The sequence below is a fragment of the Ornithorhynchus anatinus genome, chromosome 17 (assembly GCF_004115215.2).
Source record: "Ornithorhynchus anatinus isolate Pmale09 chromosome 17, mOrnAna1.pri.v4, whole genome shotgun sequence".
Classification (NCBI taxonomy): Eukaryota; Metazoa; Chordata; class Mammalia; order Monotremata; family Ornithorhynchidae; genus Ornithorhynchus; species Ornithorhynchus anatinus.
The window spans coordinates 11,467,629-11,492,023 of record NC_041744.1 but is presented as its reverse complement, the minus strand read 5'-3'; the positions used below and the strand labels follow the sequence as shown (position 1 = coordinate 11,492,023).

The 24,395-nt window shown below is 48.8% G+C and overlaps 1 protein-coding gene, 15 non-coding genes and 2 pseudogenes across 18 annotated transcripts in view; all 18 read left to right on the top strand.

Moving 5' to 3' along the window:
- The first annotated feature begins 599 nt into the window (after positions 1-599).
- Positions 600-762, top strand: LOC114818072. Its single transcript, XR_003765893.1, has one exon. It is a non-coding gene; the product is annotated as a U1 spliceosomal RNA (small nuclear RNA).
- Positions 763-2,915: 2,153 nt separating this feature from the next.
- On the top strand, positions 2,916-3,065 carry LOC114818036 (annotated as a pseudogene).
- Positions 3,066-3,576: 511 nt separating this feature from the next.
- LOC114818117 lies at positions 3,577-3,740 on the top strand. Its single transcript, XR_003765938.1, has one exon. It is a non-coding gene; the product is annotated as a U1 spliceosomal RNA (small nuclear RNA).
- Positions 3,741-4,360: 620 nt separating this feature from the next.
- LOC114818016 lies at positions 4,361-4,525 on the top strand. Its single transcript, XR_003765844.1, has one exon. It is a non-coding gene; the product is annotated as a U1 spliceosomal RNA (small nuclear RNA).
- A 658-nt stretch (positions 4,526-5,183) lies between these two features.
- LOC114818025 lies at positions 5,184-5,354 on the top strand. The gene has a single exon (XR_003765851.1). It is a non-coding gene; the product is annotated as a U1 spliceosomal RNA (small nuclear RNA).
- Positions 5,355-5,871: 517 nt separating this feature from the next.
- On the top strand, positions 5,872-6,035 carry LOC114818156. Its single transcript, XR_003765977.1, has one exon. It is a non-coding gene; the product is annotated as a U1 spliceosomal RNA (small nuclear RNA).
- Positions 6,036-6,654: 619 nt separating this feature from the next.
- On the top strand, positions 6,655-6,819 carry LOC114818161. The gene has a single exon (XR_003765982.1). It is a non-coding gene; the product is annotated as a U1 spliceosomal RNA (small nuclear RNA).
- A 509-nt stretch (positions 6,820-7,328) lies between these two features.
- Positions 7,329-7,492, top strand: LOC114818181. Its single transcript, XR_003766002.1, has one exon. It is a non-coding gene; the product is annotated as a U1 spliceosomal RNA (small nuclear RNA).
- Positions 7,493-8,109: 617 nt separating this feature from the next.
- On the top strand, positions 8,110-8,274 carry LOC114818168. The gene has a single exon (XR_003765989.1). It is a non-coding gene; the product is annotated as a U1 spliceosomal RNA (small nuclear RNA).
- A 507-nt stretch (positions 8,275-8,781) lies between these two features.
- On the top strand, positions 8,782-8,934 carry LOC114818018 (annotated as a pseudogene).
- Positions 8,935-10,747: 1,813 nt separating this feature from the next.
- Positions 10,748-10,904, top strand: LOC114818038. Its single transcript, XR_003765860.1, has one exon. It is a non-coding gene; the product is annotated as a U1 spliceosomal RNA (small nuclear RNA).
- A 3,639-nt stretch (positions 10,905-14,543) lies between these two features.
- LOC114818160 lies at positions 14,544-14,707 on the top strand. Its single transcript, XR_003765981.1, has one exon. It is a non-coding gene; the product is annotated as a U1 spliceosomal RNA (small nuclear RNA).
- Positions 14,708-15,176: 469 nt separating this feature from the next.
- LOC114818159 lies at positions 15,177-15,340 on the top strand. Its single transcript, XR_003765980.1, has one exon. It is a non-coding gene; the product is annotated as a U1 spliceosomal RNA (small nuclear RNA).
- Positions 15,341-16,885: 1,545 nt separating this feature from the next.
- The window catches only part of TEX14 (testis expressed 14, intercellular bridge forming factor), a 46,532-nt gene continuing 39,022 nt past the window's right edge, over positions 16,886-24,395 (top strand). For 2 of the 3 annotated variants that reach the window (XM_029082105.2, XM_029082107.2), the window contains exons 1-2: positions 16,898-16,957; positions 18,857-18,993. In XM_029082105.2, the coding sequence (XP_028937938.1) occupies positions 18,858-18,993 (136 nt within the window). In that variant the 5' untranslated portion in view covers positions 16,898-16,957; position 18,857. Of the gene's footprint in view, positions 16,958-18,856; positions 18,994-24,395 lie in introns of all 3 variants that reach the window. The other variant, XR_003765695.2, reaches the window with a different exon arrangement.
- LOC114818017 lies at positions 16,994-17,158 on the top strand. Its single transcript, XR_003765845.1, has one exon. It is a non-coding gene; the product is annotated as a U1 spliceosomal RNA (small nuclear RNA).
- LOC114818183 lies at positions 17,663-17,824 on the top strand. Its single transcript, XR_003766004.1, has one exon. It is a non-coding gene; the product is annotated as a U1 spliceosomal RNA (small nuclear RNA).
- LOC114818044 lies at positions 20,547-20,756 on the top strand. The gene has a single exon (XR_003765865.1). It is a non-coding gene; the product is annotated as a small nucleolar RNA U3 (small nucleolar RNA).
- LOC114818043 lies at positions 23,425-23,640 on the top strand. The gene has a single exon (XR_003765864.1). It is a non-coding gene; the product is annotated as a small nucleolar RNA U3 (small nucleolar RNA).

Below are 24,395 nucleotides of genomic sequence, written 5' to 3'. Positions count from 1 at the left end.
GCTTAGTTTCATAATTTCTTCTATTATTATTATTATTATTTGTGCCTCACTTACCGTATCTGTCAAGTGGGGATTTTTAGACTGTGAGCCCAACGTGGGACAACCTGATGACCTACCCCCAGCGCTTAGAACAGTGCTTGGCACATAGTAAGCGCTTAACAAGCAGCATCATTATTATTATTAGAAACGACATGGTCAATTTAAAGCAGCAAGGTTTTTAACAGAGGGTCCTGGATTTTAAGCTTGGTTTGCCCCTTGCTTGCCACTCGACTTTTCTATAGCTCATTGAGTCTGTCGAATTTAGCGGGCATTTAACCAGTGAGTGTGCAAGAACACAATATAATAATGATGGTAGTTGTTAAGCGCTTACTATGTGCCGAGCACTGTTTCTAAGCGCTGGGGTAGACACAGGGGAATGAGGTTGTCCCACGTGGGGCTCACAGACTTCATCCCCATTTTACAGATGAGGTAACTGAGGCACAGAGAAGTGAAGCGACTTGCCCACAGTCACACAGCTGGCAAGTGGCAGAGCCGGGATTATGAACTCATGACCTCTGACTCCAAAGCCCGGGCTCTTTCCACTGAGCCACGCTGCTTCTCTACTTACCTGGCAGGGGAGACACCATGATCACGTAGGTGGTTTTCCCAGGGTGAGGCTCCGCCATTGCACTTTGGGCTGTGCTGACCCCTGCGATTTCCCCAAATGCGGGAAACTCGACTGCATAATTTGTGGTAGTGGGGACTGCGTTCGCGCTCTCCCCTGGTGTCTTAGTTAAAAATCAGAGTTTTAGTTTCGTAATTTTTTCCGTCTTCTTGGACATTTTTAATGTCGCTCTTATAGCCGCGGCGGTAGGAGTCCACATTTCATTTTTCGCAATTTGTCTTCGCTGTGATTTGTCCCCGGTGATTTTAAGCTAGTATTTTTCATTGTATTTCCAGCGTTTTGTATTCTCTCTGACGCGGAGAAGCCAGCTCCGCATCTAGAGAAGCAGCGTGGCGCAGTGGAAAGAGTCAGGAGTCAGGGCTCATGAGTTCGAATCCCAGCTCTGCCGCTTGTCGGCGGTGTGACTGTGGGCAAGTCACTTAACTTTTCTGTGCCTCAGTTCCCTCATCTGTAAAATGGGGATGAAGACTGTGAGCCCCACGTGGGACAACCTGATTCCCCTGTGTTTACCCCAGCGCTTAGAACAGTGCTCTGCACATAGTAAGCGCTTAACAAATACCAACATTATTATTATCTCAAAAGCGGAACGGTCGGCAGCATAATTTCTGTTTGCCATAGGCAACTTTCGCGCTTTCTCGTGGGCTTTGGGGGCAAAAGTGAGTTAATCCAGGTAACGGTAGCCCTTCACTCATTCCGCTCTGCTCAATAGCGGTAAGAGGTGAACCCAGTTTTTGCCCCTTGTTCTCTTGGCGGTGGTGGACGAGTTTCTTCATTTCAGTGTCTTTCCGTTATCTACTAATTCAGTATCACCGAAGCGGAGACACACACATCCCATCCCATGGTGAGGTCGGGTAGGAAGAGGGTGAGAGATGCGAGCGGGTGGAGAAGAGAGGAGAGGGAAAGAGGAGAAACCAACCGCCAGGGGAGCAGGAGGGGCAAGTAGAGGGTGGCAAACATTTACGTTCGAGAGGTGGGTCAGGAATAACGGCCCGTGGAAAGGGGGGGAGGTTTTCCGAAGATCTCCTTTGGGAGACAATTGAGACAGGCGGCAGAGACTGCCGGCTTAAGTTGGCATTTTTTATTAGTAATTATTCTCAATAGCAAAGAGCAGCACGGGGCGCCATTGACGACCGTGGGAACCGTCCGTTATAGTCAGCCTTATAGTCCGAGGTCTCCGCAGGCACTGAGGCGGCCGATCCGATCGGCCTTAGGTAGTCCACTCTCGGCTGAGTTTTGGATTGGGAATCTCCGCCCCGTAGACTTTCTAGACTGGAACCTGCCGGCCGGCGGCCAGTCCGGTGCCCGCTCTCAGTGGCGTAGCGGGTTGTTTGGAGGGAAACGAGGACGCTCTGCCCCGTCACGGGAGAGAGGAGAATAATCACGTAAACGGGGTTTTCAGGCTGCGGCTCCTCTCGAGTGGCGGGGCTGTGCCCGTCCGTGCCCGCCGGCCGGAGCCGACCCAGGAGGCGGCGGAGGAGGAAGAAGGCTTTCGCGCGCTAGGGGCCGGACTTGGCGCTGCCAGGCCGGGGGTCCGGGGGTCCGGGGGTCCGGGGTTCCGGGGGTCGGTCGATCGGTTTGCCCCGTGCCCGTGGGGAAATAATGTATTTCCTTTCGTTTTTCGTATTTTTCATTTATTCTCACCAACGTGGAGAAGCACCCGCAAATGCGGAAAGGTCGCCCGCGTAATTTGTAGTAGCCGTGAACTGCTTTTATTACTAATGATTATCGATGGCAAAGAGGACCACGGGGCTCCATTGGCGACCGTGGGACCCATCCGTTGAAGCCAGCTGTTTAGTCCGAGGTCTCCGCAGGCTTTGAGGCGCCGATCCAGCCTTAGGTGCTCCATTCTCGGCTGAGTTTTGGATTGGGGGATTTCCGCCCCATAGACTTTCTAGACCGGACCCTGCCGGCCGGCGGTCAGTCCCGTGTCCGGTGCCCGGTGCCCGGTGTCCTAGCGGGTTGATTTGGAGGGAAACGAGGACGTTCTGCCCCGTCACAGGAGAGAGGAGAATAATCACGTAAACGGTGTTTTCAGGCTGCGGCTCCTCTCGAGGGGCGGGCTGTGCCCGCCCGTGCCCGCCGGCCGGAGCCGGCCCAAGAGGCGGCGGAGGAGGAAGAAGGCGTACGTGCCGGGGCCGGGCATGGCGCTGTAAGTCCGGCGGGTCCGGGAGCCGTCCGTCGGTCGATCACTTGGTCTGTTCCGCCACTACACTGCCCAAGCTCCTTTGAAGGAAACCCTCCGGGAGCCGCTATATTTAAGGCGAGCTGAGCCGTGACGTCCGGAGGACGTCAGGGCTCAGCCACTGAACTTCGGCTGTGCTGACCCCTGCGATTTCCCCAAGTGCGGGGAAACTCGACTGCATAATTGGTGGTAGTGGGGACTGCGTTGGCGCCCTCCCCTGGTGTCCTAGTTAAAAATCAGGGCTTTAGTTTCGTAATTTCTTCTACTTCCTCGAACATTTCAAGTGTCGCTCTTAGAGCCGCTGCCGTCGGAGTCTACATTTCGTCTTTCGCAATTTGTCTTCCATGTGATTTGTCCCCGGTGGTTTTAAGCTCCGTCAGGCTTTGACTTGGCAAACCCATCTGAAAAATGTCATGAGCGCGGGGGCCCGGGATCGCCGGGGATGACGGTTTATACTTTAATAATAATAATAATAATGATGATGGTAGTTGTTAAGCGCTTAGTATGTGCAGAGCACTGTTCTAAGCGCTGGGTAGACACAGGGGAATGAGGTTGTCCCCCGTGGGGCTCACAGACTTCATCCCCATTTTACAGATGAGGTAACTGAGGCACAGAGAAGTGAAGCGACTTGCCCACAGTCACACAGCTGGCAAGTGGCAGAGCCGGGGATTTGAACTCATGACCTCTGACTCCAAAGCCCGGGCTCTTTCCACTGAGCCACGCTGCTTCTCTACTTACCTGGCAGGGGAGACACCATGGTCACGTAGGTGGTTTTCCCAGGGTGAGGCTCCGCCATTGCACTTGGGCTGTGCTGACCCCTGCGATTTCCCCAAATGCGGGAAACTCGACTGCATAATTGGTGGTAGTGGGGGACTGCGTTCGCGCTCTCCCCTGGTGTCCTAGTTAAAAATCAGGGCTTTAGTTTCATAATTTCTTCTATTATTATTATTATTATTTGTGCCTCACTTACCGTATCTGTCAAGTGGGGATTTTTAGACTGTGAGCCCAACGTGGGACAACCTGATGACCCTACCCCAGCGCTTAGAAACAGTGCTTGGCACATAGTAAGCGCTTAACAAGCAGCATCATTATTATTATTAGAACGACATGGTCAATTTAAAGCAGCAAGGTTTTAACAGAGGGTCCTGGATTTTAAGCTTGGGTTTGCCCCTTGCTTGCCACTCGACTTTTCTATAGCTCATTGAGTCTGTCGAATTTAGCGGGCATTTAACCAGTGAGTGTGCAAGAACACAATATAATAATGATGGTAGTTGTTAAGCGCTTACTATGTGCCGAGCACTGTTCTAAGCGCTGGGGTAGACACAGGGGAATCAGGGTTGTCCCACGTGGGGCTCACAGACTTCATCCCCATTTTACAGATGAGGTAACTGAGGCACAGAGAAGTGAAGCGACTTGCCCACAGTCACACAGCTGGCACGTGCAGAGCCGGGATTATGAACTCATGACCTCTGACTCCAAAGCCCGGGCTCTTTCCACTGAGCCACGCTGCTTCTCTACTTAACTGGCAGGGAGACACCATGATCACGTAGGTGGTTTTCCCAGGGTGAGGGCTCCGCCATTGCACTTTGGGCTGTGCTGACCCCTGCGATTTCCCCAAGTGCGGGAAACTCGACTGCATAATTGGTGGTAGTGGGGGACTGCGTTCGCACTCTCCCCTGAAACAGTCAGTTTAAGAGCAGAGCTGTTTCGGAGTTTTGGTTTGTTACTTTTCGGAGCTATAGAAAGTAGTCGAGAAAGTGATTTAGAAAGTTTTTTTTCCTTTTGCCTTTAGGTGGTGTAATTTCACGCTTTCCTTTCACTTTTAAAGCCGGGAAAGTCAATGAAGTATTGTTGGGTGCTTTGTCAGTATATTTTTCAGTTGTCTTCAAGCTATGAGCGTGCAGTAATATGGTTAATCAATTGAGTACCATTTTAAAGGTGAAAATTTCTTTTGTAGCGAGTAACTAGCCTTTTATTTTATTATTTTTATCAGTGGTGTATGAGGAGTTAACTTTAAACAGGGCTCTCTCTGCTAAGCACTTGAGGCACTACAAAGTACATATGCACTTTTTTGCCCACAACAAGTTTACAATGTACAGGGGGAAGCAGATTTAATTTTAAATGAATTTAAAAATTACCTCTCTCCTGGTGTGGTGTAAAATAAGAATTCGGAGTATGGACCAATTTTCAACTTGAGAGTATTTTCGAGATTTGGTTTAATCATTTCCGGTTGGTTGCTAGGAAGCAGACGTGGGTTCTTACCCCGGCTATGCTACTTGTCCGCTGTGTAGTGTCGTGCCGTGCACACAGTACGGACTGAATAAACACAATGGAATGAAAGTGAGCGTGGCTCAGTGGAAAGAGCCGGCCGGAGCCGTAGGTGGTTTTCCCAGGGTGAGGCTCCGCCATTGCACTTGGGCTGTGCTGACCCCTGCGATTTCCCCAAATGCGGGGAAACTCGACTGCATAATTGGTGGTAGTGGGGGACTGCGTTCGCGCCCTCCCCTGGTGTCCTAGTTAAAAATCAGGGCTTTAGTTTCGTAATTTCTTCTACTTCCTCGAACATTTCAAGGTGTCGCTCTTAGAGCCGCTGCCGTCGGAGTCTACATTTCGTCTTTCGCAATTTGTCTTCCATGTGATTTGTCCCCGGTGGTTTTAAGCTCCGTCAGGCTTTGTCTTGGCAAACCCATCTGAAAAATGTCATGAGCGCGGGGGCCCGGGATCGCCGGGGATGACGGTTTATACTTTAATAATAATAATAATAATAATAATGATGATGGTAGTTGTTAAGCGCTTACTATGTGCAGAGCACTGTTCTAAGCGCTGGGGTAGACACAGGGGAATGAGGTTGTCCCCCGTGGGGCTCACAGACTTCATCCCCATTTTACAGATGAGGTAACTGAGGCACAGAGAAGTGAAGCGACTTGCCCACAGTCACACAGCTGGCAAGTGGCAGAGCCGGGATTTGAACTCATGACCTCTGACTCCAAAGCCCGGGCCCTTTCCACTGAGCCACGCTGCTTCTCTACTTACCTGGCAGGGGAGACACCATGGTCACGTAGGTGGTTTTCCCAGGGTGAGGCTCCGCCATTGCACTTGGGCTGTGCTGACCCCTGCGATTTCCCCAAATGCGGGAAACTCGACTGCATAATTTGTGGTAGTGGGGGACTGCGTTCGTGCCCTCCCCTGGTGTCCTAGTTAAAAATCAGGGCTTTAGTTTCATAATTTCTTCTATTATTATTATTATTATTTGTGCCTCACTTACCGTATTTGTCAAGTGGGGATTTTTAGACTGTGAGCCCAGCGTGGGACAACCTGATGACCTACCGCAGCGCTTAGAACAGTGCTTGGCACATAGTAAGCGCTTAACAAGCAGCATCATTATTATTATTAGAAACGACATGGTCAATTTAAAGCAGCAAGGTTTTAACAGAGGGTCCTGGATTTTAAGCTTGGGTTTGCCCCTTCCTTGCCACTCGACTTTTCTATAGCTCATTGAGTCTGTCGAATTTAGCGGGCATTTAACCAGTGAGTGTGCAAGAACACAATATATTAATGATGGTAGTTGTTAAGCGCTTACTATGTGCCGAGCACTGTTCTAAGCGCTGGGGTAGACACAGGGGAATCAGGTTGTCCCACGTGGGGCTCACAGACTTCATCCCCATTTTACAGATGAGGTAACTGAGGCACAGAGAAGTGAAGCGACTTGCCCACAGTCACACAGCTGGCAAGTGGCAGAGCCGGGATTATGAACTCATGACCTCTGACTCCAAAGCCCGGGCTCCTTCCACTGAGCCACGCTGCTTCTCTACTTACCTGGCAGGGGAGACACCATGATCACGTAGGTGGTTTTCCCAGGGTGAGGCTCCGCCATTGCACTTTGGGCTGTGCTGACCCCTGCGATTTCCCCAAGTGCGGGAAACTCGACTGCATAATTGGTGGTAGTGGGGGACTGCGTTCGCGCCCTCCCCTGGTGTCCTAGTTAAAATCAGGGCTTTAGTTTCGTAATTTCTTCTACTTCCTCGAACATTTCAAGTGTCGCTCTTAGAGCCGCTGCCGTCGGAGTCTACATTTCGTCTTTCGCAATTTGTCTTCCATGTGATTTGTCCCCGGTGGTTTTAAGCTCCGTCAGGCTTTGTCTTGGCAAACCCATCTGAAAAATGTCATGAGCGCGGGGGCCCGGGATCGCCGGGGATGACGGTTTATACTTTAATAATAATAATAATAATGATGATGGTAGTTGTTAAGCGCTTAGTATGTGCAGAGCACTGTTCTAAGCGCTGGGGTAGATACAGGGGAATGAGGTTGTCCCCCGTGGGGCTCACAGACTTCATCCCCATTTTGCAGATGAGGTAACTGAGGCACAGAGAAGTGAAGCGACTTGCCCACAGTCACACAGCTGGCACGTGGCAGAGCCGGGATTTGAACTCATGACCTCTGACTCCAAAGCCCGGGCTCTTTCCACTGAGCCACGCTGCTTCTCTACTTACCTGGCAGGGGAGACACCATGATCACGTAGGTGGTTTTCCCAGGGTGAGGCTCCGTCATTGCACTTGGGCTGTGCTGACCCCTGCGATTTCCCCAAATGCGGGAAACTCGACTGCATAATTGGTGGTAGTGGGGGACTGCGTTCGTGCTCTCCCCTGGTGTCCTAGTTAAAAATCAGGGCTTTAGTTTCATAATTTCTTCTATTATTATTATTATTATTTGTGCCTCACTTACCGTATTTGTCAAGTGGGGATTTTTAGACTGTGAGCCCAACGTGGGACAACCTGATGACCTACCGCAGCGCTTAGAACAGTGCTTGGCACATAGTAAGCGCTTAACAAGCAGCATCATTATTATTATTAGAAACGACATGGTCAATTTAAAGCAGCAAGGTTTTAACAGAGGGTCCTGGATTTTAAGCTTGGGTTTGCCCCTTGCTTGCCACTCGACTTTTCTATAGCTCATTGAGTCTGTCGAATTTAGCGGGCATTTAACCAGTGAGTGTGCAAGAACACAATATATTAATGATGGTAGTTGTTAAGCGCTTACTATGTGCCGAGCACTGTTCTAAGCGCTGGGGTAGACACAGGGGAATGAGGTTGTCCCACGTGGGGCTCACAGACTTCATCCCCATTTTACAGATGAGGTAACTGAGGCACGGAGAAGTGAAGCGACTTGCCCACAGTCACACAGCTGGCAAGTGGCAGAGCCGGGATTTGAACTCATGACCTCTGACTCCAAAGCCCGGGCTCTTTCCACTGGCCACGCTGCTTCTCTACTTACCTGGCAGGGGAGACACCATGGTCACGTAGGTGGTTTTCCCAGGGTGAGGCTCCGCCATTGCACTTTGGGCTGTGCTGACCCCTGCGATTTCCCCAAATGCGGGAAACTCGACTGCATAATTGGTGGTAGTGGGGGACTGCGTTCGCGCCCTCCCCTGGTGTCCTAGTTAAAAATCAGGGCTTTAGTTTCGTAATTTCTTCTACTTCCTCGAACATTTCAAGTGTCGCTCTTAGAGCCGCTGCCGTCGGAGTCTACATTTCGTCTTTCGCAATTTGTCTTCCATGTGATTTGTCCCCGGTGGTTTTAAGCTCCGTCAGGCTTTGTCTTGGCAAACCCATCTGAAAAATGTCATGAGCGCGGGGGCCCGGGATCGCCGGGGATGACGGTTTATACTTTAATAATAATAATAATGATGATGGTAGTTGTTAAGCGCTTACTATGTGCAGAGCACTGTTCTAAGCGCTGGGGTAGATACAGGGGAATGAGGTTGTCCCCCGTGGGGCTCACAGACTTCATCCCCATTTTGCAGATGAGGTAACTGAGGCACAGAGAAGTGAAGCGACTTGCCCACAGTCACACAGCTGGCACGTGGCAGAGCCGGGATTTGAACTCATGACCTCTGACTCCAAAGCCCGGGCTCTTTCCACTGAGCCACGCTGCTTCTCTACTTACCTGGCAGGGGAGACACCATGATCACGTAGGTGGTTTTCCCAGGGTGAGGCTCCACCATTGCACTTGGGCTGTGCTGACCCCTGCGATTTCCCCAAATGCGGGAAACTCGACTGCGTAATTGGTGGTAGGCAGTCTTTGGGTTCCGGCTTCGCGCTTTCCCCTGGTATGCTGTTCCCAATATAGGTCTCAATTCACTGCTTTTCATCATGTAGTGATTGATGACGGCCAGGTAGTTTCAGATGGTGGGCTTGAGGTGTGGGGGTTTATATTCTTTGTGTTTGCTTTTTCACCGTTGGTTTGCCCCGTGCGCGTAGGCTGATTGTTTTTCACTGCGTTTTTCGTGTTTCTCATTTATTTATTCTCCCCATTGTGGAGAAGCACCCCCAATTGCGGAGAGGTCGACCTCGTACTTTGTGGCAGCCATGGACTATTACTGATTATATGTTATACTTTATTATATTAATTATATTAATATTATACTTAATTACTGATTATTATGGATGGCAAAGAGGAGCACAGGGCTGCCTTGGCGACCGTGGGACCTGTCCGTTGTAGCCAGCCGTTGAGTCCGAGGTTTCCAGAGGCCTAAAGTCGGCCGATCCAGATTAAGGTGGTCCACTCTCGGCTGAGTTTTGGGTTGAGGGATTACCGCACGAAGAGTTTCTAGACTGGACCCTGCCGGCCGGCGGCCAGTCTGGTGTCCGGTGTCCAGAGTTCCGGGTTGGCGGCGTAGCGGGCTGTTTGAAGGGAAAGGAGGACGTTCTTTGTCATTGTCTTAATGAGATGTTCATCCCCTTGAGTCTATTTATTGCCATTGTTCTTGTCTGTCCGTCTCCCCCGATTAGACTGTAGGCCCGTCATAGGGCAGGGACTGTCTCTGTTACCGATTTGTCCATTCCAAGCGCTTAGTCCAGTGCTCTCCACATAGTAAGCACTCAATAAATACTCTTGAATGAAGGCCCCATCACGGGAGAGAGGAGAATAATCACCTAAACGGGGTTTTCAGGCTGCGGCTCCTCTCGAGTGGCGGGGCTGTGCCCGCCTGTGCCCGTCGGCCGGAGCCGGCCCGGGAGGCGGCGGAGGGCGCGGGGGAGGGAGAAGATGTTGCTGATTCCCAGGCCCGTTTTCCGCATCCTGCACTAGAGAAGCAGCGGGGCACCGTGGCAAGACCCTGGGCTTGGGAGTCAGAGGTCAGGGGTTCGAATGCCGGCTCTGCCACCGGTCAGCTGTGTGTGTGACTGTGGGCAAGTCACTTAACGTCTCTGTGCCTCAGTTACCTCACCTGCAAAATGGCGATTAAAACTGTGAGCCCCACGTGGGACATCCTGATCGGCTTGTATCCCCCCAGCGCTTAGAATAGTGCTTTGCACATATTAAGAACTTAAGAAATACCACCATTATTGGTGAAGAAAGATTTATGACGTCGCGTTGCCTGTCGTTATGGGAACCTTATTAAGGAGTTTGAGGCAAGAAGTGTATTTTTGCATTTTAAATACCATCTTTTAAAAAATCGTACACTGGCACTTATTATAATTAATGGGTTTTTTTTTTAAGCTTACTGTATTCTAAGCGCCGGTGTAGATACAATGTAATCAGGTGGTCCCACATGGGGCTCATAGGTTGGGAGTTTTAAGAGGAGGAAATATTGATTCCGGAGCGTAAGAAACCGAAGGATGAATCGTGATGGCAGAGAAAGCAGAACTGCTGGTCACGATTGCAATGGGAATCCATGCCGGTATGCAGATGACGGAGCGCCGTACTTGCCGGGACGATTTTCTGCAAAACCTTCTCACTGACATTTAATTTTAAGTTTCTTTATCCTTTTTACTGCCACTAGGGAAAATGTTTTGGTAGCCTCGGAAGTTCTTAACGGCTCGTGCCGGGTAGTGACTGTGCCGAGCTTGGCTTTACAGTGAGATGCATGGGGTGGCGTGGAGCTGTGGTTGCTTTTTTTCTTCGTGCTTATCTGGCAGGGGAGGAACAGTGATCGCGTAGGTGGTTTTATCAGGCTGCCACTCAGTTATTGCACTCCGGCTGTACTGACTTCTACGATTTCCCCAAATGCGGAACTGCACTATTAGTGCTAGTGGGGGACTGCATTCGCGCATTTCTCTGGCGTGTGGTTTAACCATAGAGTGATTCGTTTTTCATGTTTTGTTAAGGAGAAGTTTAGTTTACGCTAAGATTGGTAGTGCCTTTTCACGCAGTAGATGTTTTTATAGTAGGAAGAGGACGGGATTTCACAGATGAAACAAGTGCTGGGGTGTTGTAGAAGGGTGGTTCGTACTCTTGCTTTTTTAGTACAGCCGGGGTGTGTTTCAGGTTGTGTTTTAGACAAGCCGGGGTGTGTTTCAGGTTGTACTTCTCTTTGTGTACTTACTTTTTCCGCAAATGTAATGTTTGTTTATGCTTTTCTGTTTTTATTCTTCTCTACAATTAAACTTGTTTGCGCATTTGGTTGTGCATTATGTATTTCAATTCATTGTCCCTATAGAAGTAAAGATCCCAGGTATGCGGGTAGTTGACTGTGTAATTTGTAGTAGGGGGGCTTTGCTTTGCCTATCACTTCATCCCGAGAGCAGGTTCCTCTTATTTTTGTTTCGATTTCTGAAGTAGAGTTGTACGTGATTTGTGTATACTACCATGTGGTATTGTTTAATCTTTCTTTCAGTTTACTGTTGCTTTTAGGTGCCTGTGCTCTTTGAGTTTGGGTGATCGAGTAAATAGTTTTACTTTTTTGTCGCCTCACTTGTAAAGTGGCAAATAAGATCGTGGGAAAGGGGGACGGACAGGGGTTGTGTTCAATTTAACTAGGTTGTCTCTTCCCCAGTATTGAGTAGAGTACCTGGGGCTTAGGAGTTCTCCATAGAAAAGTGCTCTTTTAAAACCTTACTCGTGACAGTGCGAAGACTATTGTGTCCGATGTCATTCTATCATAGTGTTCAGCAGGTAGCAAATATCAAAACAGTAGTGATAGTCATGAGTTTAGGCCTGAAGGCTATTGGTTCCCCCCCCCCCCCCCATCATGATCATCTTTTTAATGGTAATTTCCTCTCTGCTCTCAAACACATCTTGATCTCAAAATCTACCTTAATTGGCTGATCTCACACTATCACCCAACCCTCACACCTCGCTCCTCTAAATGCCAACCGACTCACTGAACCTGACTTTTGTCTCTCTCATTGGCAACCCCTTGCCCACGTCTTCCCTCTGGCCTAGAACTTCCTCCTCCTTAATATCCGATGGCCCACCGTTCTCCCTACTGTCAGAGCCCTCCTAAAATCACATCTCTTCCCAAAAGCCTTCCCTGGCCAACTCCTTGTTTTCCCTATGCACGTGGCTTGGAACCCCTTAAACAGTGGGCTATTCATCCCGAACCTACGGTCCTTCTAGACATATCCTTACTATTTCCCCTTTTTGTAACGTATTTTAATGTCTTTCTGCCCCGAGGACTGTAAGCTCCTTGTGGGCAGGGATCGTGCCTACCCGCTTCGCTGAATTGTACTTTCTCAGATACTTAGTGGAGGTTTCTTCGCACAGTCGTCGCTCAATAAATACCATTGATTGATACACAAAAAACCCTTGACAGCCCTCTTTGCTCTCCAGCTATTACCTTAGCTTCTTACTACCACTTCCTTCCAAGCTCCCTGAACCAGATGTTTATGCCTACTGCTTCCACTTCTCATTCTCTCTTCTCCATCCTCTGCAGTTGGGCTTCTGCGCTGCTTCCCCCTCTTCTCATTGAGGCTCCTCTTTCTAAAGTCATCGATGATCTCTTTGCCAAATCCAACCAACTGTACCCCGTCAAATATCTTAAACCTGTCATCTGCCTTAGAGACCGCGGACTACCCCCTTCACTTGGAAATACTGTCTCATCTTAAAAAAACACCACCACAAAATCTCGGTTTCAGAGACTTTCCCCCTTTTTTAATAGTATTTGTTAAGTGCTTATTATGTGCCAGACACTGGAGTAGTTACAACCTAATCAGGTTGGACATAGTCCATGTCCCATATCGGGCTCACAGTCTCGATCCCCATTTTACAGGACACAGGGAAGTTAAATGATTTGCCCAAGATCACCCAACAGTCAAGTGGCAGGGTCAGGATTTGAACAGTCTCCCCCCATAGATTGTAAACTCGTTGCAGGCAAGGACCGTGTCTGTTTATTGTTGTATTGTACTCTCCCAAGCGGTTAGTATAGTGCTTTACACACAGTAAGGGGTCAATAAAATAATAATGCTGGTGTTTGTTAAGCGCTTACTATGTGCCGAGCACTGTTCTAAGCGCTGGGGGAGATACAGGGTCATCAGGTTGTCCCACGTGAGGCTCACAGTTAATCCCCATTTTACAGATGAGGTAACTGAGGCACAGAGAAGTGAAGTGACTGTGTGACTTGCCCACAGTCACACAGCTGACAAGTGGCAGAGCTGGGATTCGAACTCATGACCTCTGACTCCCAAGCCCGTGCTCTTTCCACTGAGCCACGCTGCTTCTCTAATATGAATGAAGGAATGAAATCAGGTCCTCCTGACTTCCAGGCCTGTTCTTTATCTACTAGGCCATGCTGCTTCTCACAAGGTTCTCCTACTACTTCTCTGCTGCTCTTTCTTTTCTTCCTACCCCACAAATGTGGAGTCTCTCAAGGTTCAGTTCTGGGTCCTCTAATCTTCTCCATTTCAACCCACTGTCCTGGAGGCTCACTTGCTTGCCTAGCTCTATTTACAATCTCTTTTCCTAAAATACTGACCACTCGCCTTGTCTAAAAAATCACATTTCCTCCTTCCTTCAGAAAGGAGCATGACCCTCAAGCTCAACATGTCCCAAACTGAAAGCTCCTAATTCTCCCACCCAAACCTTTAGAGAAAACGCCTTTTAAATCACCTTTTTGCAGAGGAGGAACCCCAAGTACAGAGAAAGCAACTGCCTCGCCCAAGGTCTCGCAGCAGGAAAGTAGCAGAGCTGGGATTAGGATGCAGGTCTCCTGGGTCCTAGGCCTGTGCCTAAGAGCTTCCCGTCGCTTTCAACTGCTGACCACCACCAGCCTCTCCGTGTCACTAACCCCGAACGGTATCCTGGCCTCATTTCTGTCCTTCAATCCCCATATACAGTCGGTCCTCCCATCCTGTCACTCCCTGCCACTTGTCAGCTGTGTGACTGTGGCAAGTCACGGGGAAGCAGCGTGGCTCAGTGTAAAGAACCTGAGCTTCGGAGTCAGAGGTCATGAGTTCAACTCCTGGCTCTGCCGCTTGTCAGCTGTGTGACTGTGGGCAAGTCACTTACCTTCTCTGTGCCTCAGTTACCTCATCTGTAAAATGGGGATTAACTGTGAGCCTCACGTGGGACGACCTGATTATCCTGTATCCCCCCCCCCAGCGCTTAGAACAGTGCTCTGCACATAGTAAGTGCTTAACAAATACCAGCATTATTATTATCCTGTCAGTTCCATGTTCACATCCTTTGCAGGCCCTCCCACCTTGGGCTCCATCCAGACTGCTAGGACAGTCATGACTGCAGGAGGGATGGCTGTGGAAATTGCAGAGCGCTCTGCATTCTGGGAAATGCCCCGGGAAGAATTGTTTCTTCTTTTCCATGGGAATCGGAGAATAGCTTTCGCTAGGGATTTTAAAATGCAACTATAGTGTTTTGGGAGTCCCCAAGCAAAGATACGGGAATTTTGTCGGGCCCAGGTAGAGCGGGCATAAGTGTACAGTGGGGAGCGTGGGGGGGCGAGGCTTCACGGGAGAGTTGTAATTCATACTTACCTGGCAGGGGAGACACCATGATCACGTAGGTGGTTTTCCCAGGGTGAGGCTCAGCCATTGCACTTGGGTTGTGCTGACCCCTGCGATTTCCCCAAATGCGGGAAACTCGACTGCATAATTTGTGGTAGTGGGGGACTGCGTTCGCGCTCTCCCCTGGTGTCTTAGTTGAAAAAGCAGAGCTTTAGTTTTGTAATTTTTTCCTTCTTCTCGGACGGTATTAGTGTCGCTCTTATAGCCGCGGCGGTAGGAGTCCACATTTCATTTTTCGCAATTTGTCTTCCAGGTGATTTGTCCCCGGTGGTTTTAAGCTCCGTCATGAGCGGGGGGGGCCCCGGGATCGCCGGGGATGACGGTTTATACTTTAATAATAATAATAATGGTAGTTGTTGAGCGCTTACTATGTGCAGAGCACTGTTCTAAGCGCTGGGGTAGATACAGGGGAATCAAGTTGTCCCACGTGGGGCTCACAGACTTCATCCCCATTTTACAGATGAGGTAACTGAGGCACAGAGAAGTGAAGCGACTTGCCCACAGTCACACAGCTGGCAAGTGGCAGAGCCGGGATTTGAACTCATGACCTCTGACTCCAAAGCCCGGGCTCTTTCCACTGAGCCACGCTGCTTCTCTACTTACCTGGCAGGGGAGATACCATGATCACGTAGGTGGTTTTCCCAGGGTGAGGCTCAGCCACTGAACTTCGGCTGTGCTGACCCCTGCGATTTCCCCAAATGCGGGAAACTCGACTGCATAATTGGTGGTAGTGGGGGACTGCGTTCGCGCTCTCCCCGGGCATTTAGTTCAAAGATAGAAGAGTTTTTTTCGTTTCAACAAAGGGTAGTAATAAAAATGCTTTAGTCTTTCCAGGTTTGCAGTAAATATCCCTGTGAATTTATATAGCGATATCTTCACTGGTCTTTTCAGGGTGGAAAGCACATAGTCTTTTTTGTTTCCAGAAAGGATAGTAATAAAAATGTTTTAGCCCTTCAAAAGTTGCAGTAAATATGCCTGTGAATTTGTATGGTGATATCTTCACTAGGTTTTTCGGGGAGGAAAAGACAGAATAGGTTTTTTTTGCTTTAAGAAAGGGTAGTAATAAAAATGCTTTAGTCCTTCAAAATTTGCAGTAAATATGCCTGTGAATTTGTATACTGATAGAAATCTAGGTTTTTCGGGGAGGAAAATAGTGAATTCCCACAGACAAGAGGATTGTTGGCATCTTCTAGAGAGTTTTTGCTATCGCCTGTGCTACTTGTTTTTTTGTGTCTTAAGTAAATCCGTTAAAGTTTTTATGCCTCAACTTGTAATGTGGGGATTTTTATTGGGAGCCCCAGTGGTGACAAGGGAAGTTACGGAACCTGCTCAGTTTTCATCTATCCTGGCGCTTAATATCGTGCCACTGTGGAACAAATAAACCCCCAAGAAGCTTTGTGCTTTACGTTGGGTGGAAGATAGGGATTTTAAAAAGAAGAAATTAAGTACAGGGTGTTGAGCATGCACTGAAAGTTTCACTTTCATTTTATATTGTCTGTGTGTTTTCATATCCAAACAAGTGCATTTCTGGTCTCCAAAAACAAATATGTCCATTGCCAGTTTCTGTTGTAAGGTCAGGGACCGTTAAGACTTTCATTCAGTCATTGAATTCACTCGTATTTATCAAGTGGTTACTGTATGCAGAGCACTGTGATCAGCACTTGGGAAAGTACAATACAGCAGAAGTGCCAATCCCCACCCACAATAAGCTCACAGTCTGGGGGAGGCAGACATTAAATAAAAAGACATCTAAATAAAATTACGGATATACATTCAAGTGCTGAGAGGCAGGGAGAGGGGGAAAGAGCAAAGGGATCGACACAGAAGGCAGTGGGAGGTGAGGAAAATTTGTGTCTGAAGCTGGGAAGGCCTCTTGGAGATGTACCTTCAGGAAGGCTTTGAAGCGGGGGGTGGGAGAGTAAACCTGCAACTACCTTCTCTAGAAGATGTCCACTCTTTGGGGGCAAAGTGTCTGTTACATTGTTCTATTGTAATTTACTCAATTTATTCACATTAATGTCCACCTCCCCCCCCCCGACCCCCCGCAGATTATAATGCTGCTGTGGGCAGGGGATGTGTCTGTTTGTTGTTGCATAGTACTCTCCCAAGCGGTTAGTACAGGGCCCAGCGCTCAGTACGGACGGTTGACCGAATGGGAGGGGCGGTGGCGTCAGCCATGAGGGGCGGGGATATGTAAATGAGGACGTGGCGCTGTGTATCCTGGGAAATGACTCGGCGGACCTTTCGGTTCAGTCACGCCGCGGCCTTTGCGGGGAAAAGAGCAGCATTTTATGAGTGTTAGGTAGCGGGCTCAGACCGTCCCAAGCCCCATCATTTTTGGCACGTCTTAGGGAGCGCAAGTGTACAGTGCCTCAGGTGGGGGGGCCACGACCGTTGGGCGGCTAGCAATTCATACTTACCTGGCAGGGGAGACACCATGATCACGTAGGTGGTTTTCCCAGGGTGAGGCTCCGCCATTGCACTTTGGGCTGTGCTGACCCCTGCGATTTCCCCAAATGCGGGAAACTCGACTGCATAATTTGTGGTAGTGGGGGACTGCGTTCGCGCTCTCCCCTGGTGTCCTAGTTAAAAATCAGAGTTTTAGTTTCGTAATTTTTTCCGTCTTCTTGGGCATTTTTAATGTCGCTCTTACAGCCGCGGCGGTAGGAGGAGTCCGTGTTTCATTTTTCGCAATTTGTCTTCCATGTGATTTGCCCCCGGTGGTTTTAAGCTCCGTCAGGGCTTGTCTTGGCAAAGCCATCTGAAAAATGTCGTGAGCGCGCGGTCCCGGCATCGCCGGGGATGACGGTTTATACTTTAATAATAATGATGATGGTAGTTATTAAGCGCTTACTATGTGTAGAGCACTGTTCTAAGCGCTGGGGTAGACACATGGGAATCAGGTTGTCCCACGTGGGGCTCACAGACTTCATCCCCATTTTACAGATGAGGTAACTGAGGCACAGAGAAGTGAAGCGACTTGCCCACTGTCACACAGCTGGCAAGTGGCAGAGCCGGGATTTGAACTCATGACCTCTGACTCCAAAGCCCGGGCTCTTTCCACTGAGCCACGCTGCTTCTCTACTTACCTGGCAGGGGAGATACCATGATCACGTAGGTGGTTTTCCCAGGGTGAGGCTCCGTCATTGCACTTGGGCTGTGCTGACCCCTGCGATTTCCCCAAATGCGGGAAACTCGACTGCATAATTGGTGGTAGTGGGGACTGCGTTCGCGCTCTCCCCTGGCTTATAAGTTTAAAAAATAGAACGTTGATGGTCTTGAGGTAGTTCCGTTTGTTTTAAAGTGATGTGGTCTTAAGAATATGAGTTTCTTAGAAAATTAGCCCGGGCAACTCGCTTAGCTTCAGTTATGAAACGTTAAAGTTTCAGCGTGGGAAAAATTACAAAATCGTCTTTGTCTGTTGACTTTTGCATTTTTAGCCGTGGACTGCTCTTGGTTGGATGGTGGCTTACGGGTCTTCCGCTCTGAGATTTGTCAGTTTAGGAGGAGTAAACGATAAAGGCCGTTTGGCCATAAGAGGCGACCTGCTTTCTAATGTTTAGGCTGCGTCTTCTGTGGCAGAAAGATGCATCGTCTTTCTGTAGCTCCGTTATCTCACTGGTTAAAGGGGTATTTCACTCCCCTTTCTCCTTCAGTGAACGGATCATGTTTAAGCAGGGCTTTCAGGGGGACAGAGCATCTTGCCTGAGTCACAGACACCATAATTCACAGGCACCTTCCCTGCCCAGAAGGGGCTCAGAGTCTGCATCCTCTTTAACCTGCGAGTCTCTGTGGGATTATATGATTTCTCTGCCCTGGGGGGGACAGGCCTTTGTCAGACCTGATCAACTGCTGGCCATATAAGAGAAATGAAATGTCTTTGCAAATCGGTATGGAGATGTAAATTATACATCTATTTCAATTTACCTGGTTACCTAAAATTAGAAGAGAATGTCAATGTAATGCTATAATACAAAAGATTCAGAGGTTTGCTTTTAGTTTTTGTGATCTCATCTGGAATGTATTGATTCACAGACTTGCTAGTTTTGAATTCTTTTCCTGATGATGGTTCCTTTTATTTCATCACTGAAATTGGGAGTGAATATACTGAACTCAGGCTGTATTGCCCACACATTATCAGACTGGTCTAAAAATCCATTTGCCGAGGACATCTTTCCCAATCACAAGTTTTAGCGGCAGGATAAATTTAAACATGCTCTTAATCATTGCTTTTCTGATTCAGGCCCATTAAGGATATTATTCTTTTGTTTTCAGGATGTCTCGAGCTGTTCAACTTCCAATTCCCTGCCCTGTTCAACTTGGCACAGTGAGAAGCGACTCGATAGAAGCTCAACTGCATGAATGTGTTCAACAGGGAAACTACATCAAAGTGAAAAAAATTCTAAAAAAACGTGAGTTCGATATCAATACGTGGGAAAAGCTAAGTCGTATATTGTCAATATTTTTTCTGGAGTCGTGGGAGTGAAAAATAAGATATGCACAACACTTCATAGTAGTATATCTTGCTAAACAAGGCTATGAATGAAATAGCTGAACAAGATGCTATATGAGATGCTAAGCAAGGCTATCAAGAGGGTGATTCATATTGTCAAGTCACTAAGACTTAATTGTTCAATATGGGAAAAAAAAAAAAACAATTTTCCTAGCTACTATTCCAAAACTTCTAATGGAGCTCTGTTAAGTCGACTCTATTGTACCCACTTAGGTGCTTTACAGGGCTCTGCACACCGTGAGGGCAGTGATCGAAGGATTTTTTTAAGTTTCGCTAAGTGTTTTCTATGTGCCACGCACTGTTCTAAACACAGGAGTAGATACGTGGTCATCAGGTTGGACACAGTCTTAATCATTTTGTAGTTGAGGTATCCGAGGCACAGAGAAGTGAAGTGACTTGCCCCAAATCGCACAACAGACAAGTGGCGGAGCTGGGATTAGAACTCAGCTCCTTCTGCCTCCCAGGCCTGTGCCCTCCCACTCACTAGGTCATGCTCTTTCCCGAGTTTTCTTGGCTTATCTTCAAATTAACTCCTTGAGTGTCTCTGTCTGAGAAAGCATCGGGCCTAGTAGAAAGAGCCCGGGCCTGGGAGTCAGAGAGCCTGGGTTCTAATCCTGACTCTGCCACTTGTCTGCCATGTGACCTCGGGACGGTCATTTCACTTCTCACTGCCCCGTTTCTCTTATCCTCAAAATGGAGATTGTGACCTCCCTCCTAATTAGACTATGAGCTCCACTTGGGACAAGCACTGGGTCCAACCTGATTATTCATTCAATCATATTTACTGAGTGCGTACTGTGTGTGTGACCTGATCGTCCTCCCCAGTGCTTAGTACAGTGCTTAGAACATGTCAGTTATTACTCTTCCTTTTGTCGGCTTTATTTCCGAGAAGCAGCGTTGCTCAGTGGAAAGAGCATGGGCTTGGGAGTCAGAGGTCATGGGTTCGAATCTCAGCTCTGCCACTTGTCAGCTGTGGGCAGGTCACTTCTTGGTGCGTCAGTTATCTCATCTGTAAAATGGGGATTAAAACTGTGAGCCCCACATGGGACAACCTGATCACCTTGTATCCCCCAGCGTTTAGAACAGTGGTTTGCACATAGTAAGTGCTTAACAAATTCCACCATTTATTTTTATTTCTTTCTTGCCTATGGCATCCTTCTAAAAGAAAAAACACCCAGTGACTTTGGGAAGCTGGCATTTGATTGGCTGAAGAGATATTGGTAAGGTAATGAAGAAGGCCTGGTGCTGCAGCAGAGAGAAACACTTTCTATCCACATAAAGGCAGGAAAAAGAAGTATGTTGAGAGCCGCCGTGGTGTTTTGAGGTGATCGTTTTCCTTCTTTTAACATTGGCTTTTATTTAGAAAGTGAAATTGCTGGAGGATGACACGTCCACTGTAATTGAGTAAGGGGAAGGAATGATCCTGGCAGGTCTGTTGAGGGTTGTATTTTTAAGACTATATGTTCAGGGATCATTTCTATAGTGTGTCAGTGGAGAAGGGAGATTGAAAGTGTGGAGAGGTGAAAACCACAAGGAGTTTGAGTGTTTTCTCTTGAGTGTGAAGCTGGCCTTGTGTGCTGCTGTGAGTAGTAGCTGTTTGCCATTGATGACCGTTCCTCCTCTTTGGGGAAGGCTGGAGGGAGAGAACACAAGCTGAGTGGTTTTCACTTTAACCTGTCATTAAGGGAAGATTTTTTTTTTTTAATAAGGATTTGTTTGGGTTTAGTAGTCTAATGAGTGTGAATTTGCAATAGGAGATATTTTCCTATGAGAAGATGTCTCTGGGTAATTAACTAACAAGAAGCAATCTAATTTAGTGGAAAGAGTCTGGGCCTAGGAGTCAGAAGTTGTGGGTTCTAATTCTTATTCTGCTACTTGACATTTGTGAGGGGTGGGGCAAGTCACAATTTTTCTGGGCCCTCAAATACCTCATCTGTAAAACGGGGATTAAGATTGGGAGCCCCACCTCGGACAAGCTGATCACCTTGTATTCATTCATTCAATAGTATTTATTGAGTGCCTACTATCTACAGAGAACTGTACTATGTGCTTGGAATGGACAGTGCGGCCAGTGCGTAGCACATAGTAAGGGCCTAGCACGAACTGTCATTATAGTTGATTATTATGTCCCACATCAGGTCTACAGTCCTAATTCCCATTTTCCAACTCAGGTGAGGGAGGCCCAGAGGGTGATTTATTTACCCAAGATGACCCAGTTGGCAGAGCTGTGATTAGACCGACAGAGCAAAGGGGGTCACCCTTATTTCCCCTCATCGACCCCCTCCCCTTCCACCCTCATCTCTCCACACCCGGGCCCCAGGACCCCGGCCCCTGCCTAAGAATCACTGCAATTGAGGAGAGGGCAGGGACTCTACAAGGCATCAACAACGTGTCAGCGGTCCACCATCAACAACTAATGAAGGGCTTAGTGGTCACCCATTCCTTCCATATGCTGTAATGACTCGCTAAGGTCGCCCATTCCTACCGGACCCACGCTTTAATGACTCGCTAATCGCGGCCCAGACCCTGTGGGTTCCCCCCAGCTGGGAGTGGCTGAGTCGGCCCCTAGTCGGAGCGCTTTGTTGGCCACTGGGAGTACAGATCCACTGCTACAACTCTGGACTTTTATTTCTCTTCCCCTCTAGCCCCATCCCTCTGTGTCCTGCACCCCTCCTCAACCCGTCCCCACAGGCCAACCCTCCTCAGTTCACTCTCCATCTTACAACTTCTCTCCAAATCTCTTGAGTGGCTTGTTTACACCCAGTATGTCCACTTCCTACTGTCCAAATTCTCTCCTAGATCCCCTCCAGTGTGGCTCCACAGAAACAGCCCTCTCGAAGGTCACCAATGACCTTTCTCGCCAAACCTGACGGCATCTACACTCCGACCAATCTTCCTCCACCCCTTAGCTGACTTTGACACTGCAGGCCACCCCCTTCTCCTTGAAACTTTTAACCAACCTCCACTTTGCAGGCATTGCCCTCTCTTGCTTCTCCTATCTCTCCAACTGCTCCTTCTGTTTCTTTTGCCAGCTTCTCCCTCCGCCTCCCACCCTCTGAAAGGTTAAATTTGCAATGTCCTATTCTCCGTCTACACCCACTCCCTTGGAGAACTCATTCTCTCCCACCTTCCCCCATTAAGCCTTCTTTTCCCCAGTTCACTCTCCCTTCCGTATCGTCCACGCAATTGGATCCGTGACCAATCAATCAGTGCTATTTATGAGCATTTCCTAAACCCTCTAGATTGTGAGTTTGTTGTGGGTAGGAATCTATCTGGTTGTTGTGATATCTTACTCTTCGAAGCATTTAGTACTGTGTGCTTTGCACACAGTAAGCACCCAACAAATTCAGTTGAGTTATTGAATGTGCAGAACTCTGTCCCAAGCACTTGGGCGAGCACAACAGAATTAATGGACACATTCCCTGCGTAACGAGCCCGCAGTCTAGAGACTGTCGAACATTTGATATTCACCCCAGGTCTACTCTCACGGCCCTTATGTGCATATAAGTGGCAAGAGCCCGGGTTTGGGAGTCGGAGGTCGCGGTTTCTAATTCCAGCCCCGCCACTTGTCTGCTGTGTGACTTGGGGAAAGTCAGTTCACTTCTCGGTACCTCAGTGACTCCATCTGGAAAATGGGGATGAAGACTGTGAGCCCCACGCGGGACAACCTGCTTACCCTGTATCTACCCCCAGCGCTTAGAACAGTGCTGGGCACATAGGAAGCGCTTAACAAATACCGATATTATTATAGTGTCGGAGTATAGATTTATTTTGTTGCTTGTCACCCCTTCTGAATTGTATCCTTGTTATGGTTGGGGAATGTGTCTGCCAATTCCGTTTAGTGTGCTCTCCCAAAGCGCTAAGTACCGAGCTCTGCACGTAGTAAGCACTCAATCGAAACCATCGAGTGATCGATGCTGAATCCCAGACCCGTGGTCCAACCAGTAGCCAGTGCTGCTGGGTCCTGCCAGCCTCTGGCCATGGGGCAGTCGGTGGGTGATGTCCGAGGGCCGGAGGCCGCGGCCCCACCTGCCCCGCGCCCCCCGCCCCCGACCGGTAAGGGGCGGGGCCCAACGGTGAGGGACGGCGGCCTCCGATTGGTTGCCGGGAGGGCCCTATGCTAATGAGGCGCGGCGCTCCCGGGAAAGCCCCCGCCGACGGCCTTCCCGGCCGCGCCACGCGTCGTAGCCGGTCGGGACGACTGTTTGGACGCCGCCGCCGCCGCCCCCCGGCCCGGGGGCCGAGGGGACCGGGCGGCGGCGGGGCGGTCACCGTGAGCGCAAAGCGGGGGGGCCCGAGGCTGGAGGCCCCGGCCGAGGGAGAGAAGGTTAAGACTATACTTTCAGGGATCATTTCTATAGTATGTCACTAGAGAAGTGAGAATGAAAGTGTGAAGAGACGAAAGCCACGAGGAGGAGTTTGAGTGTTCTCTCCTGAGCGCGAAGCGGGCTCGCGGTACTGCTTTGAGCAGCTGCCGTTTGCCATTGATGACCGTTCCTCCTTCTCTTCGGGGGAGGTTGGAGGGAGAAAACACAAGCTGAGTGGTTTTCTGTTTAGATTGTTGTGGAGAAATATTAGATTTCAAAATGACGTGAGTCAATTCTGGCGTTGGGGCCATTAGGAAGTTGGGTGGGGGAGCTGCTTTTTACCTGTCAGGTTGTTTGTAATAAATCAAACTAAGAGTAAGAAACAAGACTTAACTGTTTTTCTTATTTCTATTTTAAGGGAGTCTGTCCTTTTTTTACCCAGCGTTGTTCTGTTTGGGGTGTTGTTTTAGGCGTTTGTTCTTCTCCATAGGTGGCATTTTATCCATCTCTTCGGTGGGAGTTGGTAGGGAGAGAAGAGAAGGGTTTTCTCATTAAAAGGGTGAATGTTTTAATAGTAGTTTGCCTGGTAGGGTTTAGTGGGCGTATTGTTATAGATTATCTTTTTAACTCTTTTTGGGGGGGTGGTTTGAGTTTAATCGAGATTCCTAGTAATTTAAGTAAAAATTAATTTAAATTACTGGGTGGTTTATACTCAATATTTTTTATTTCCGCGAGGGGTTGAGTGGTTGGATTTTTCGAGTTGTATTTATGAAAGCTTTTTTGGCCCTTGGTTAGAGTGTGTGGAGCAATTTAACGTGAGACCGAGCAAAGAAGGTGTCTTGGGCTTGGGAGTTTTTTGGTGCACCGGTTACGGCAGTGTGGCCCAGTGGAAAGAGCACGGGCTTGGGAGCCAGAGGTCATGGGTTCGAATCCCGACTCCCCCACTTGTCAGCTGTGTGGGCAAGTCAGTTCACTTCTCTGTGCCTCAGTTACC